At 44.6% G+C, this 16278-nt stretch overlaps 1 protein-coding gene across 1 annotated transcript in view; it reads left to right on the forward strand.

The window, feature by feature from the left end:
• PAPPA2 (pappalysin 2) overlaps positions 1-16278 on the forward strand; it is a 248965-nt gene that overhangs the window by 96950 nt on the left and 135737 nt on the right. Inside the window, exons 5-6 of the mRNA XM_010954894.3 lie at positions 12311-12604; positions 14334-14526. Of these exons, the coding sequence (XP_010953196.1) occupies positions 12311-12604; positions 14334-14526 (487 nt within the window). The remainder of the gene's footprint in view (positions 1-12310; positions 12605-14333; positions 14527-16278) is intronic.

Here is a 16278-nt window from a genome sequence, read left to right on the forward strand (position 1 = left end):
ATTAAGATGAACAAGGAAAAGGCAGACTTGGAGGAAGTCTTTGCAAACCATACATCTCACAAAGGATTTGTATCTAGAATATATGTAGAACTTTCAAAACTCAATAGTAAAACAAATATTCCAGTTAGAAAATGGGCAAGAACATAGACATTTTACCACAGAGGATATACAGATGGAAGATAAGCAAATGAAAAGATATTCAATACCATTGATTGCTAGGGAAAAGCAAATTAAAATCACAATGAGGCATCACTACACTTACTAAAAAAGAGCTAAAATTTAAAATGGTAACAATACTAAATGCTGGTGAAGATCAAGAGAAATGACATCTTGTACCTTGCTGATGTATTATGAAGAATACTTTGGCAGCTTCTTTTAAAATTGAACATACACCTACCATATGACCCAGGAATTAGACTTTTGGGCATTTATCCCAGAGAAATGAAAACATATGTCCACTCAAAAACTTGAATATTGATCTTTATAGAATCTTTGTTTTTAATAGTGTCAAACTGGAAATGACAAACGTATTCTTCAGTGCTAATGGCTTAAGCAAATGGTGGTACATCCCCACGATGGAATACTACCTAGCAATAAAAAAGGAACAAAATATTAATACGTGCAACAACTTAGATGGATCTCAAGGGTATTATGCTGAGTGAAAAACAAAACCTCACAAATTACATCCTTATGATTTATGTAGTATTCTAAAAAAAAAAAAAAACTACAGAGATAGAGAACAAGCTAGTGGTCACCGAGCGTTAGGAATGAAGTGAGGGTTGGGGGAAGAGGCGTGTGAGTGTGGGGTGATATAAAGGATAGTAGGAGAGAAACCTTGTTGATTCAATGGTTCAGTATCTTGATTATGGTGGTAGTTGCACAAAGGTATACATATAAGTGATAAAATTGCATAGAACCACACACATACACCCACACAGTCCCACGCACAAACGTCAGCACTCACAAGACTGCATGCAAAAACCAGTGAGCTCTAAATAAGGTCTGTGTCCTCTCTGCGTAAGCAGAACACTTCACATACAGCAGGTGCTTTTTGGATGCTCACTGAATGAAGGGGTGAATGAGTAAATGAATGAAAGTATTGAATTTAAGTGGTTCCAAGGAACATTTGAATTACGTCATGAGTCGCGGACTCCCAATGGATTGCAAAATAAATTAGGGATATTTATATTGTTTTCTTCAACCTTGTAGGCATTACTAGTTCCCCTACAACATATTTCTTAATGTGCTTTTTAAGAAGTAGAAGACTAGACTGAACAGCTAAAATGTCTGGCCCAATATGAAATTCCTCATGTTCTTATTTATTTTTTCTTGTTTAGTCATAACTGATGGAACAGTGGAGCCCATGTTGACTTAAATCAGGTGTAGGGAATACAGACAGCTGGCATAACACGATAGAGGAAGATATGTAGGATTTTCTAAATAAAATCTTTTCAAGACTCGAGATAAGATTATCTGTGTCAACTTTCAAGACCCTGTCTTTTGAGGGTCAGCTGAATGACCTGGCAGATAAGTACACTAGTCTGAAAGTTTGAAGATTGAATCCAATTTCTGACTGCAGATGGCTTAAGTCACTATGTGGAAAGACCAAGGGAATCTATGGTCCTGCTTTGCTGTCATCATCATTTCTGATCTTTAGCATGATTTGGTACTTTCAATGCTGTGGTAATGCAGGGCAGAATCTTTTATAAGTAAACAAATGAATGAGACCCCCTTGAGTTCAGTGGTCTGAATATCTTTAACCTTAGTATATAGCCCTTAAACTGAAAACATATCTTCAAAGCCAAAAAAATTAAATGAGTGGTAAACTAGTTCTTTTATAAGCCATTGGTATCATACACATAATCATTTATTTCATTCATTCAAAGAAAAGCTGTTGCATCTGTTTTGTGGCAATATCAGGGACAGAATAATCAACAGGAGTTCACGGTAAAGGTTTGCACAGCATAAATGGGAGACAGACATGCAAGTATGCGCTTAAAATACTCAGTGATGCTGCCACACATGAGGTCAAGTAGGAACATGATGAGAAAGTGCCTGGTTGTGCTGAAAGCATCAGGGCAGAAGGGAAGAGTTCTCAGAGGGGCTGAGGCTTGAGGGGAGAGGTGAAAGATAAGCAGGGGTCGGCTTGGCAGACAATGAGAAGGCATTCCAGAGGGAAAGAAATGGTACATGCCAACGTTTAGACTGTTAAAAACTTAGACTTGCTTACAAGTGTAATGTAGTTGGAATGGCTAGAGCAGAGCTCTGCAAACTTATTTTTACATTCTTGCACCTCCTAAAAGACTTTTGAAAAACTCTGTACCCCTTCATAGGTTTCAAAAGCCACATCTAAATATTTAACTGTAAGTTTAAAGATTATAATTTCTGGCATATTAATTTAAATTATTGACATTTAAAAATACATTTTAAATCTATTCTTGTAAATGTATCCTCAGTAGCATAATAATTTGATACTCACCATCATTCATTAAAAAAATTCATGACCGTGCACTTTTTTCAACGTTGAGAAATTATTTATTGCTCGTCTTTTCTCTTTGAATTTGTGTTTCTGTTTAATTTCTTCTACAGAACTTTATACTAATGTAACACACACACATACATTTTTTCAGTCTTTAGTCACCTATATCTCTGCTAAAAAGTATTTTGAGTAAAACAATGCTTTTGTGACAATTTTTAATTAAATTTTTTATTTTGAGATAATTGTATGTTCATATGTAGTTGTAAGAAATAGTACAAAGAGATTCCACATACAGTTTACCCATTTTCCTCCCGTGGTAACGTCTTGCAAAAGCTGTAGTACAATATCCCAAACAGGATATTACCATTGATACTGATCACAGATTATAACGTGTTAGAATTTTCTTCTCAGTTGATATTAGCTTTTGAAATGATTACTTGTCCAAAATTGATCAAAACAATATTTTAAAATGTTGATTAATGACTAGTAAACAAAGTGGAAGATGCATATTTAATGAGATGAGAGCGACTTTTCTCCCCCAGATTAGTTAGTTCTTGTGTCAGTGGATGAAGAGTAATTATTGCTACAATGAGACAGGATTAAGCATTGGTTATATTACCTTTTTTTCTTTTACAGCTGTAAGTGCTGAGAAGCTTTGTTCCCATAAATAAGTAGATGGGGGAAAAGCATTCCGTTTGACTGAGTGGATGGTGTTGCCCAGGTAGAGAATATGGAAAAGGGAGGAGCAAAAGGGGAGCCAACACAACCTGGATGTGTTGAATTTGGGGTCTCTACAAATTTGACCATGAAAGGGACCTCCACAGAAGCAGAGGGAGGAGCCGGACTTAGGAGTGTACCAGGCACCAAAGGAGAGAGGAGGCTGAGAGGGTCCCTTGTGGTCCACAAGCACAGCACCACTGCAGAGAGATGAACTGAGTGCCAGGACGTCGTGGGCAGGCTAGAGAGGGCCGTCTGTCACCCTCTGGCACAGAGGTTAGACACTCCACAGTGTCCCCCTAAGTGTTCTGGGGAACATCTGTGCTGCCCAGGAACATTCGAAGATCCTGATCAGACCACAAGCAACATGCCCCAAGCATGGGCCCGAGAACCACATGGGAGGGAACTTGAACCTGGCTCATAATGGGGATCTAGACATACAGGATCTTCAAAGGAGTCCAGATAATGTGATCCTTGTAGGGAAAAAAAAAAAACGTCTTTGAATGATAGAGTGGGCTATGGCTTCTGATAGAGAGGAACAAAAGTATCTTGAGCAAGTCACCTCTCTGGGCCTTAGTGCCCTCACACATAGGGAATAACAAGCATGAGGAAGCGTCCCTGGCACATAGTAGGGCTCCCATAAATATCAGCTTCATTAGTTGTGGTAGCAGCAATAGAATCCCAAATACCATATGTCTGTGGCTGCCGATTCTGCACTCAGCCTCCCACCTCATCTCCTACCTAGAGATTTTTAGTGCCCTAGAAAGATGTTGGTTCCTTTATAAAGAAAAGAAAGGATGTTTTTAGGTGTCCAATTGCTTGCAGTGGTAAAGCAGCTTATAACAAGTCAAGGGAGTTCCCTTGTCAGTCACAGAAGGAAAGAATGAGTGATCATTGGCAGTTTGAGGGAGATGGGTGGCTGCCTGGTCGGGGTCTGGGGGTGTCACGGGGCCCCATGGACTTGGGGAGAAGAGCTACCACGTGGGTGACGCAGGTGTGGTAGATATCCAGGGGCAAGCAGAGCGATGGCTGCGTGGTCGGGGAGGGGGGGGATGCGGTAGCAATGAGCTCAGAGGTGAGACATCTCTTCCTCACCTAGGGCTTTTGTAGGGGGTCCCCCGGGACAAAGCTTGACTTCCTCCTAACCAGCCAGGGTGTGACGGCAATTGTGACGCATTTATGCACAATGTGGGTGAGACCTCAGGTGCTGAGAAACAGACATGATCTGACAAGTGGGAAATCTTTGATGATCTCAGCCCAGGCGTTTCTGCAGAGTGTGGGTGCAGGAACCAGAGTGGGAGAGGTGGCAGAGTCTGCGGGGCGTAAACCGTGGTGCGGCTCAGTGATGGACTGGAGCAGAGCAGATTTCTGCCCCTCCCCACTATGTCTTCTCCGCCCTAAGCCAAAGCAGAGGGATTCTGCCCCGAGATAAGGAAGTAAACAAGACGTGTGAACTGGGGCACACCATGTCCATATGAAGACTTACAGAATCATTAATGAGAAAGGCTACAGGACATGAACAAGATGAGGACTGTCCCTGGGAATTACCCACTGGCTGCTGCTGTAGGTTATTTAATTGTCAGAAAGTGGCATTCAACAAATGGGTTATTTTAGGTGCCTTGAAGTTTCAGAAGTAGTGAGCACACTTGGACATTGAAATTTTAGAACAGAATTGCCCTAGGATATGAACTACATGCCCTGAAATTGGGGTGCCCCAAAGACAGGTTTATGCATTTATAAGTAGGTGGAGTAAATGATCAGCTTTATATGTGATGACTTGAGAGATTGCCTCTCTTAAAACATGTCCTCGTAGTCACTGAACCCTTGGTGCCCAGAGCAGTACTTGACACTGCATAGGTGCTCAATAAATGCTGAATTAATAAATGAATTAAAGGGAATATCTTTCCCATTCATACTCTGTAGTGCCTAACATTCTAGCATAAAGGTGTGTGTGTGTGTGTGTGTGTGTGTGTGTGTGTGTGTGAAGCACCACCCTCATCCAGAAGCAAGAAAAGGATTACATCATAGGTATCCAAGGCCTGGTAACATCTTCAGTTTTCATTAATCAAATTACTTCCCTCCCATGATATGGGAGTGGTCAGAAAGCCCGGAGTGCTTGACAGTTGTGGGTAAGAGTGGCTGAAAGGGTATAAAAGGAGACAAAAAATGACATCTGACTTTGCAAAGTCTTTACCCTCTACACATTCTTCTCTTGGTTCAGTCTTGCCCAGAACAAGGATTTCTTTCTCATGAGACCACAGGCTGTAAAACTAAGAAGCCAATACAAGATTTGAAGATGAACGGTTCCTGGGCTGGTTCTGTTAAAAGTGTGCTGCATCTCTGATAAACGCTTGTGACTTTCATTTTTTTTACTCTTTTCTATTTCTTTCTCTCCCTTTGTCTATCAGCCCACCTCTGCCACTTTCTTCCCTTGCCCTGCCCCGAAGTGCTCCTTCCTCAGACCCCCACGTACACTTTGAGAGCTTTGTCCTTTCATCATGGAGAGTGTATTTTGGGAGTGTGTTTCAGCCAGGAACTGGAAGTATTTATGAAGGCACCTGCAGACCAGCTCTCAACCTCCTTGTTTTATGGGCATATAACATTCAGCCCTAAACGTTTTACAGAACTGTTTTAAAGTCATTTCTACTCATGTCCTTTCCTTAAACTGCCTGAGTTTTTTGTTTTTTTTTTTAATTAGATGTGACTTTGGGGATCATTCTCCTTGCCATGTGCCACTCCAGCGGTCTTGTGCCGAAGCTGGGAAAAGCCAGCTGAAACTTGAGAATAAGCATCACTTTGGGAGCTTGGCTGTCTGTTACTGAGATTTCATCTTCTAATCAGCGACTTCTCTCTCTTCTCTTTTCCGGCACCACCCCTTGGACCACACAGCAACCCTGTCTTACTGTTTTAGTTTGTGTCTTATAATCAAAGCTGAAAGGTCTTCTAGGAAGGCATTTGTTCTCTCCGCCAGTCCGTTAAACAACAGCTGTGCCACACATGGCCACCAGTTGCTAAATCCAGGGAGCCCCATTCACATTGTGTTCTATGCACAAGTTAGTGTTATTGGCACGTATTGAGTTGAAGTTCCAGTACGCATATTCAGGGATGCAAGAAATGTAACTTTTGTTTATTCTTCTCTAATTGAACTTAATTTCTATTTTGAGCCCCTATGTTGCTGGGTAGTAGAAATTTATTCTTAAACAATTGAGTTTCTTTTGCCTGGGGCTGTATCTAACTGTACAGATGGTTTCTAAATGCTAAGACAATAGGGGGGAGGATGCATTTGGTCTTTAGTCATCAGGTGATGCTGGTCACCTGAGATAACCCTTGTTCCCTTCACAGAGTCTTCCACCTTCAGGGATTCTCTGGAAGGCTGTCACCCTTTCCTCTTAGCCTGAATGGTCAGCCCTTTTCTTCAGAACTAGGCACCTTAGAAATCCATCACTGGAATGAGGCATGTTGCCCCCTTCCCAGTTGTCAGATCACATGCACCTAGTTTGAATCTTTATCCCTTTACTGGGGGTCTCAAATAATGGAGTAGAGTCCATTCTATCTGGACCCACCACCAACTGTATATTCCCATTGTTTCCTTTTTGGCTCTTTTATCTTCCTCCAGCTTAGGAGAATCTTTTCTAGGCTAAGATGTGGTGGTGGTATTGGTAACATGAGGCAAGGATTCCTGTTCTCCATTTATCCATCACTCTGGCTAAACCGTGGAGTCCTCTCAGGACCCCAGTGGCATGGGCTTTGGAAACCTCACAGCCAGAAAAGGACTTCTTTCCTTGCTTTTCATTCTGTCATATACCTCCTAGTAAGGTAATAAATAAACACAGGAAAGTCTGGCTATAGAGTAAGCAAGGAAACACTTGGGTGAAGTGTTAGTATTTCCAAAATGTCGCCCCTCAGTCCACACTAATGCTCCAGCATTTCCCCTGAGTAAGTGCTCCCGGTCTGGTCATCAGCCCCTAGGAAGCCTTGTAGGACAGGTGTTGGGGAGTGAATGAGAGTAGAGAGAGTCTGATAGGGTCTCAGAGTGAAGACTGAGGGGCCAAGGTATGGCTGGAAAACCTATAGTGGCATATCTTTCTACTTTCTGTTTCAATGTGGCAGGTGAGAGCAGAGAACACAAAGGAAGGGATTCCACTGTAGAAGAGGAAATCCCATCCCTCCCATTCTACTGCCATAGTTTATCCCTCAACTATGTTTCAGTGTTGTCCTCCCAGATGATGAAGAAACAAACATGGACAGTGGTTTTGAATATAGGAAATGATCATTATATTCTCTATAACTAGAGAAGTGGGAAGGAAGAGATTACTGACACGATAGAAAAAGCTGTCTTGTATACATCTGACCTTACAGCAAGATCTATGAAGAATTAAGCTTATAGTCCAAATCCATTACGATTTCCTCTCTTCCAACAATCACTAATTTGAGGCTACTGCAAATAATTTTTGAATGCCAGTGTGTTGTCTAGGAAGAGAATGGACACTGGTCTGTTTGCAACTCTGTCCAATTCATTTCCATCTTCTGGGTACCTGTGGGTCTCAAGAGAAGAATAACATGGAAACAAAGCATGAGCAGCTTGGGAGCAAATCAGAGCTCCTCATGTGAGGGTGTTTGTCTACCTTGGCCGGTGATGTCTGGTTTCACTCTTGGAGGTCTGCCCTGTTTGTGGTCAGACTCTGGCTTCCATCCTCTTGTTGAGTGAAGATGGTTAGGTGGGAGCCAGTGAGTGGTGTGGACAAATGAGCGTGGGTGGCCAGGCTGCCTTATGTAATGATAGTAATATTGACAAATGATCTGATGCACATGTTGAGTTACTTTGTCCTAGGAAATAAGCTAAATGCTTATTTATCTACTACTTTGATCTTCATAACAACCCTATGAGGGAGGAACTCTTCTTATTACCATTGAACAGATCAGGAAATAGTCTTGAGCACTTTAAAGGAATGTCTCCCCTAATAAGGATCAATACCTTTCCAGTGAGTGTGCACAGCCAAAGAAGGGGCCCCGCTCCCTCCAGAGGCTGCCTGGTGTGAGAGAGGCTCCTGTGCAGTGGTGTGAGGACCCACCTGTGACCACTCGCAGGCTGACCCACGCTGCTGGTAATGGAAATGGAGGCGAGCGTGGGGCGTAGGTGTCCACTTCAGAAGATGACGATGGTTTGTTTGAATATTCATGTGAAATGGTCCTGGAAAGCAGCATTTTGTATTATCTTTTCCTTATTTCTATTGAGTTTCTCCTGGAAAAGCATTGCTCATTTCCCTGAAAGGGTGGGACTCAGTAGCTCCTCAGCCTCTTGCTGGTCAGACTCAAATGGCAGAGAGGGCAGAAAGGAGCTTCCACTCTGGGGACTCAGTTTTTCACTTACTGTGTGTCACGTCTTGTTCCTTCTTAATGGAAAAACGTTCTCACCTTCCTCTTTTTAGATTTTGGGCAACATTTCTCTTCTGGAGGAAAGATTTTGAATCTTTATGCCTCACTCAGGCTTTGGCATGAGTACCTATGTGTGTGTGTGTGTGTGTGTGTGTGTGTGTGTGATTTTTTATCAAAATGTGAAAGGACTTTTATAAACTAAACCATGAAATAAATGAATGTCTTTCTTACCCATATGGGTGTATCAGGGTGTATGTCTCTGATTGATTAAAACTCGCTCCCCTAACGATTTAGCCAGTTTGATTTGGTTGGAATAGAGGGAGTGAGAGCAGCGTGGGACCCCTGTGCACAGGAAAGAGGAGGGAGGGTGGGAAGGGTGTAAGGATGAACAGGCAGGGCATCTGGATCCCTTGACCGTCAGTAGCGGATCCGGGAGTAGGATGTCTGTGTCTGCTCATTCCTAGACTTTTGCCTTCCCCTCAGGCTGCTGAGACGTGGGAGTCTAGGAACACAACTCACCGAGCCCAGGTGGTGACAGTCCATGACACAGGTTCCTTCACGCGCCATTTATGATGGTCTCACATAGCCCTGCGTGCTAACTCTTAGAGGCGCAGGGTAAGAAGAGGAAGGAGTCTGAGCCATAAACCTGAGGAGCCCCTCCCTTCCAGATGAAGAGATCCAGTGGAAGGTTAGAGAGCAGGGCCATTGCCACACAGCTAGTTAGGATCAGGACCGTATTTCAAATTCCTTAAGTTCTAGTCCATAGCGTTGAGGTCAAGCGGAAAGAATTATTATGAGAGGTCCAGGGTCTTGGACTTTTTCCTTAACATATGTCACTGTCCACAGCACTTACCCCTAAATTAGAATATGCACTGTTCTCTACAATGCACGTAGAGTAACTAAACTCATTACCACGTGTTCCATACAGATGATTTGGGGCCAGAAGTATCATCTCTCAGGAATCAAAAATATAATTGTCAGTGAGTGTGTTCAAAGGCTTATGCTTTTCATTAAAATGTAAGTGCTGTCTGGTTAAATCTACATTCGCCTGTTTGGGGAGTGAGTGTTAAGGGTGCTGAGAAGGAGAACCCTGGCCAACTGTCCTGGGTGTGGAGGAGATTTGCTGGGAATGTTGAGGATTTGCATTTCTACATTTCTTCCTCCACTTATAAATAACCAGGCTTATTGAAAGGAGACTGTGAATCTGTGAATCTTTGTAGATTTTGAAAAAAAAAAATCTCATTTGGCGTTGAAGCAGAGACTTTTAGAGGTTGATGAGATGCCCACTCGTGTCATGACCACCCATATATCCACTTTGAGTGGCCCCGGGGCCACACTGCCACCCCACACGGTCTTTCAGACGTGCTCCTCCTTCCAGGTGCCTTATTTCTGTTCGGCTCTAATTCATTTCTCTATTGCTGGTGGAGATTCCAAGACGACTTGGCCTGGGCTGACCGTAGAATGAGGAGCTGTTTGATATTTACTCAGAGGCAGGAAATATGGATAGGAAATAACTATTGACTGGGAAATGTTTTGGTCTTTGGTAGTGTTTCCTGAATTGTGCTTCAAGTAATGCAGCATTCCAGATGTCAAAAACTATTCTACCCCAAATAGGTTCTGTGCTCAAATGTTTGGAGAACAAAGGGTTAAACAAAATTGCTGCAGGACTTTTCAGGGCCTTGAGCTTAAGGGTTCTCAGGTACAATGTGAATCTTCTGGAGGAGGCTATATGGCATGCTACATTTTTCTCAAGCATATTTAACCACTGATACTACTTGGGTTTTTTTGTTGTTGTTGTTTGTTTTGTTTTGTTTTTGTTTTTTGCAAAGTATCAGCTGGGACCAGAGTTTATAAACACAAGTTGGGAAAAACCACTCAGCATACTTAAAATTTATAGGCACATTGTAGCCTTTCAAAGTTGGATTTCTGGCAAATTGGTGTAGGCAATTTAGAGAGAACAGAAAAGTGTTCCCTTAGAGTCTTCATCGATGTGAAGGTCGGTATTGCTGTTGGAGAACTGAGACCATAATGGTGAACTTTGATGATGATGATTACTGCAACTGGACATGTAAGCCCAAAAGGGTAGGCATCTCAAAAAGTGGAAATACTGCATCTCACCATGTTTATTCAAATACTGGGCAACCTAGATGTGATTGAAATAGATCTGGTTTCAAATTACTTTCTAGTTTTATGTTGACATAATAATGATGCACAGATGAGTGAAATATACAGAAAATGTTTTTATAAAAGGTAAAACAAAGATAAAGTCGGAGAATAAGAGTTTTTTTTTTTCTGGAAGTCATAGAAGTGATAAACAAAGAAGATGAGGTCTAGCTTTGTTTTAGATGGGAAAGTGGACAGTGTATCTCAGAACAAGTCTGAGCATGGCTTGGTTAATGTCTGAGTAGACTGGGAGAAACCAGAACTTGGATTTAGAAAATGCCCTTTGCAGTAAGGTATTCATTAAAAAGGCAGACTGAGCTGCTCATTACAGAGACCAGTGGACGGGGCACCAGATACCCTGGTGATTGTGTCCTGCCCTTGAAACCAAGTACGTACTTGTCTATAGGGCACTGTATAGAGATGAGGGGTGAGACCTAGTCCCTGCAGTATGATGCAGTAAAAGAAAGGTGGGGCTATTCTTCTGGAGCACTGACATAGGAAGAGCTTCGGTAGCAGAATGAAGCAAAAATTGGGAACTAGAATCAGATGTGGGACACAAGGGCGGGGTCAGCCTGGAAACACAGCTAGGGTGACTCTGGACCCCAGAGGATTGGTTCAGAGCTCTTGGCATTCCCTGTTCCAGGTCCTAGACATGAGGGTGGGACTGAACCTGACAAGTTTTATGAGTGAAGAAAGAAAGCTTTCCAGGGATAGAGGAGAGAGGCAGGGATTGGGGAACTAGACAGAAGTGGGGACCCTCAGAGATCCTTAGTCTTTTCCTTTGTGATAGCATATAGTGATACCACTAGGTTTTTCACTGAAGCCCAGATATAGTGCAGGGAACTCTGAAACACCTCCCTTGGTGTTCTCAGGGTGATTTGGGAGGAGGGAGGGTGGCACATAGTCCTGTAGTGCCTGTGACTTTGGGAATTCCATGGTAGTTCAGTTGGACTTTTGTCTCAATGGTTGTTAGCTCCTTGAGAGTAGGGGTCATAAAATCAGAAGCAGCATATGCAGCTGTCTTTTACTAAACTCCCATAATGTGCCAAATGCTTAAAAAAGGAAGTAAGTGTTATCATCGCTTTATAGACAACAAAACTGAGCTTCTGGACGGTCAGATAGCTGTTCAAGTTCTGAGAACCCCATGTGCTTTCACTTAGACCAATGGCACTCAACATGAGAAGTTTTAAAAAATACTGAGGCGTGTACCCAATCCTCAAGTACCTGGATTCCCTTCACTGGGGTTGGCATTCGGACATCTGTATTTTTCAACACCACTAGGTGATTTTTAATGTGCATCCAGGGCTGAGAATCCTGGCCCTCCGTTGTGTCGTCTTGTCTGTGCTGTTGTCTCCGGCACCTAGATCTACGTTCACCCGCGACAAAAGTTAAAGACATGTTTATTGGTTAGTTCAAAAGGTGTTTGTGGCCAGAGGGAAGAGCAGGGACTGAACGCCACTGGAAGTGATATAGTGCCCCCTTAGAGGCTGGAACTGAACACTTAATGTTTATCAGAACACAAGGGGTGGCTGTTCCTTACATGCTTAGAGATGCTTTGCAAACCTTCCATTGCAGGTGGTGTTGTCCTCAACCCAGCCTATTATGGCATGCCTGGCCACACCAACATCATGATCCACGAGGTGGGGCATGTCCTGGGACTCTACCATGTCTTCAAAGGGGTCAGTGAAAGAGAATCCTGCGATGACCCCTGCAGGGAGACAGTGCCGTCCATGGATACAGGAGACCTCTGTGCCGACACTGCCCCCACTCCCAAGAGTAAGCTGTGCCAGGATCCAGAGCCCACCAATGACACCTGTGGCTTCACCCACTTCCCAGGGGCTCCATTCAGCAACTACATGAGTTATACAGGTATCACTACAGTCTTGATGTGTTTGGTTTTTTTTATTAAGATGACAGGGGAGCCCTTTGGGGCTGGGAGGGTGGAGGTATGGGGATCAGAGAGGATTATCACGCAGTCAGTCATGCCAGAGAGTTGAAATGTAATTATTAAGACATACCCTCTTTTTTCAAGCCTTTGAAGAACTTATAGAAATATTAAGATATTAGGGGTCTCTTTGACTAGATTCTCCTCCACTAAAAATTAAAAGAAAAACACACTTCCATCTTGGAGAGTTAAAAGGAGGGACAAAGCCAAAAGCTCTCTTGAGATCCCTTTGACCTCTAGAACTTGGTTATTTTGGTTCTTTCCCACATTCTTGGGAATTTACTCTAAGGAGAGTCCAAAAGTGGTGGAGAAAGAGGTTTCTGGGTCAAGGTGGCTGTTTGTACTGTTTTTGAAGTTAGTCAAGAAGATGACCCTGGTTAATTTTAAACTGAGTTCCTTTTACTTTCATGTCATTTTTTAAAGTATCAGATTCTCTTCTTCCAGTATCAGCCAAGGGTTGATTCTTAACTTGCCTACAAAAAAAAAAAAAAAAGTGGTGCCATTTTATTTAAAAAAAAAAAAATGGTGCTTTCCTGGCCCTGGGAACAACTACATCGTCTGGTTTCTTTGTCGTGGATTTGCTTCTTCTTTGTCCTCTCACGCCTTCCCTGTTTCTATCAAAAAGTAATCATAGTCATTGTCTCCTGATAATAGACTTCAATTTATTCCTAAAATTAAGGACTTCTTCGATCTGATGACTTCTTTCCGTGGTAAAAGAAGGAGGTAATTTTTCTATAAAGTCCAGGGGCTTGTTTGGTGATAAATTCTGGAACTAGCCAACAAAGACAAAAAAGCGATAAACAACAAGACCCTCGCCGGTCCTTTGAAGGGAGGAAAGAGCGGGGAGCTGTCCTGTCGGCGACCCACCAGAGGTTTCCCATCTAAGGCTCAGGTTGGTGCAGGATTCCGGTGCCTCAGATTCATCAGGACCGGCGTGCCTGTGTCCCCCAGGAAGCACGCAGCGGGCCGTCGCCAGAGCAGGGGACTAGGCAGGGGGCCGCAGAGGGGACGTCTAAGAAGCAGAGGGAGTGCTTTGTGCACTTTTATGGGAAAAGGCCTCAAAACTAAGATACCTCCTATTCTAACCCTGTGGATAGTGTGCCTGACAGGGAGTTTTGCCAGCCCCAAAGGGAAGTTGGGGACCTCCATCCCCAGTCCTGCTGCCTCCTTGACTTTTTGGCTCTCTCATCTCATGAGCATTTCCGCTGAATGCTCACTAACGGTGGCCAAAGTCGCAGAGCATGAAGCAGGTGCCTGCAGTTCCGCAAGTGTTTGTGAATCGAAAGGCCGTGTGCTGAAACACTGCCATCTTGTGGTTTCCTGAATAAGCAGTGTCAGCTCAGAGCAACCCGGCACCCCAGGGCGCAAGCCTCACTCGGGTCCAACATCGAGGTAAACATCAAACCCAAGTTGCTTTGGAGATAAGCAAGTGTTCTCTGCCTCCTCTTTCCCGCTTCCAGCCTAGATGCTTTCTGGACCTGGGTACCTTTATTCATTTGACAAGTGTTTATGGAGCCGTTAAGTAAGAGCGAGATGTTGTGTTAGGTGCTGGTGACTTAGGCACGAACAAAGCAAAATCTGTCCCTGCCTTGGTGAGTGGACTTTACCGGTTAAAACCTCCATCTCTCCTGTTCCCTTTTTTTGTCTCCGCAGATGATGACTGCACTGACAGCTTCACCCCCAACCAGGTGGCCCGAATGCACTGCTACTTGGACCTCGTGTATCAGCAGTGGAGTCAAAGCCGGAAGCCCACCCCCATCCCCCTCCCGCCCATGGTCATCGGGCAGACCCCCAAGTCCCTCACTATCCACTGGCTACCCCCGATTAGCGGAGTTGTGTATGACAGGTGAGAGGGGCGCTGGCCCTGGGTGAGTGGGGGTCTTCCCCAGTGGCATTTCTTATCAACAAGGGGAAGGATGTGAAGTCAGGGCAACGCCAGTCTGGAGCTGCGCACTTGAGCACCGCTGCTCAGGACTGCGCCCGCCAGACCGCTCAGCACTCATCCCCTTGGCAGAGCTCCCGGGGCTCCTGTGTCGGCCGGTGGTGCATCGTGTGTGCCCGCTCCTTGGCGAGGGCCATGTCGGGTGTCTCCTTCTGTCACGTCTGGTGGGCTTCCAGGAGCTGTGAAGAGGTTGACACATGTGATACAAATGACCTGACAAAACTGAGGTGGCCCTTGTCACCCATCTAGGCCTTTGTGTAAGGGTAGAACAGGTGTATAAAGACTCACTACTTGCACGGTGGTGTCCGGAGGAGGGGAGGTGAGGTGTGTTCCTCCAGGCAGTTCTGGGGGTGGGTGGGTGGCCGGCTACTCACTGCCACAAGCTGTGTGTCAGGGCTTAACTGGCTCGTGGGGGCGCTCCGAGTGCCTTCCCTGCCTCCTGCTGTACCCCGTGCCTGCCCCACTTACACCTACTGTCTTATGGAATTGTCATCAGCTGTTCATTTTCCTAACTGCCCCACTCACCTGGCAGCTCCTTGGGGGCAGGACTGTGTTTTGTGCCTTTGTCTCTTGGTCGCCACAACAAACACCTAATACACAGATAGATGTTGACTCACAGAGGGAGCTGATGGCGCTCAAACGGCTTTGTGGGACTGCGGGGGCTAAGTGCCGTCATGCACTCAGCATACACTCAGAAAGGAGCGCGGCCAGGAGGTGTGGGGGTCGTTGGTTTTATGCGCTTGGTAACTTCACATGCTAACAAGTGGGAGCATTTTCCAGCGACTTTGGGGAAGGGGCTGGGAATTCCCAGAAGCTGGGCCATCATCACTCACCCTTTGACCTTTCATGGTCAGCCTTGAAACTGTCCTGGCACCTATGGGAGTGCCATTCAGCATGCTATTGTATTTCAATGAGTGTATATTGAAGCTCAAGGTCTACAGGGAGTTGAATCTTCCACCATCTTGGTGCTACTTGCTGTGTCATTCTTTCAGTGGTTGTGCCCTGCCCCCTTCCCTCCTGTCTCACTTGCCCTGAGCCCAAGCCTTGCTATCTAAGTGAGAAATCCAAGGCAGAGAGAAGCATATGGTGGCTAGCCCAAAACCCCACGGCTAGAGTAGAGGGGAGTTGTGGGCATCCCCTGGAATTTCAGAAATGGGGGATATGGAATTGGTTATTTCCTTGAATTTAGAGCTTTCTCATTTAGCAGGTAGACAGCCCCTCTTCCATGTGTCACACTTCCCTCCTGGGTGTCAGGTCCCAGCTAAGGAGCTGAACGTCCCTGAAGCAAGATTCCGTGCACTCCAGCTCTGCTGAAAGCCTGGGAGAGAGGACAGGGAGAGACAGCGGGGATGGGAGGAAGCAGGCGAATCATTTTTCAAAGCGACCTTCCCAGCCTTCTGGGGTCTTGCTCCCCGTCCTTGATACTTTGGTGTATATTTAATGCATGACGTCACTTGGACCCTGCAGTCCAACAAAGCGGTTTAGAACATCACCAGCTCCCATCATCTCACTGGCTCCCTCCGTGAGCCAGCATATATCTATGTGATGTGAGTAAGAATCCTCTTCCTGAAAGTCTGACCTTGTGCATCTTGGGTTGCTCTGGCTGAACAGTAGGTCCTCTGTGGGCATGTGCAAACCCGTGTTTTACATCAGTTT

The sequence above is a fragment of the Camelus bactrianus genome, chromosome 21, assembly GCF_048773025.1.
Source record: "Camelus bactrianus isolate YW-2024 breed Bactrian camel chromosome 21, ASM4877302v1, whole genome shotgun sequence".
Lineage (NCBI taxonomy): Eukaryota > Metazoa > Chordata > Mammalia > Artiodactyla > Camelidae > Camelus > Camelus bactrianus.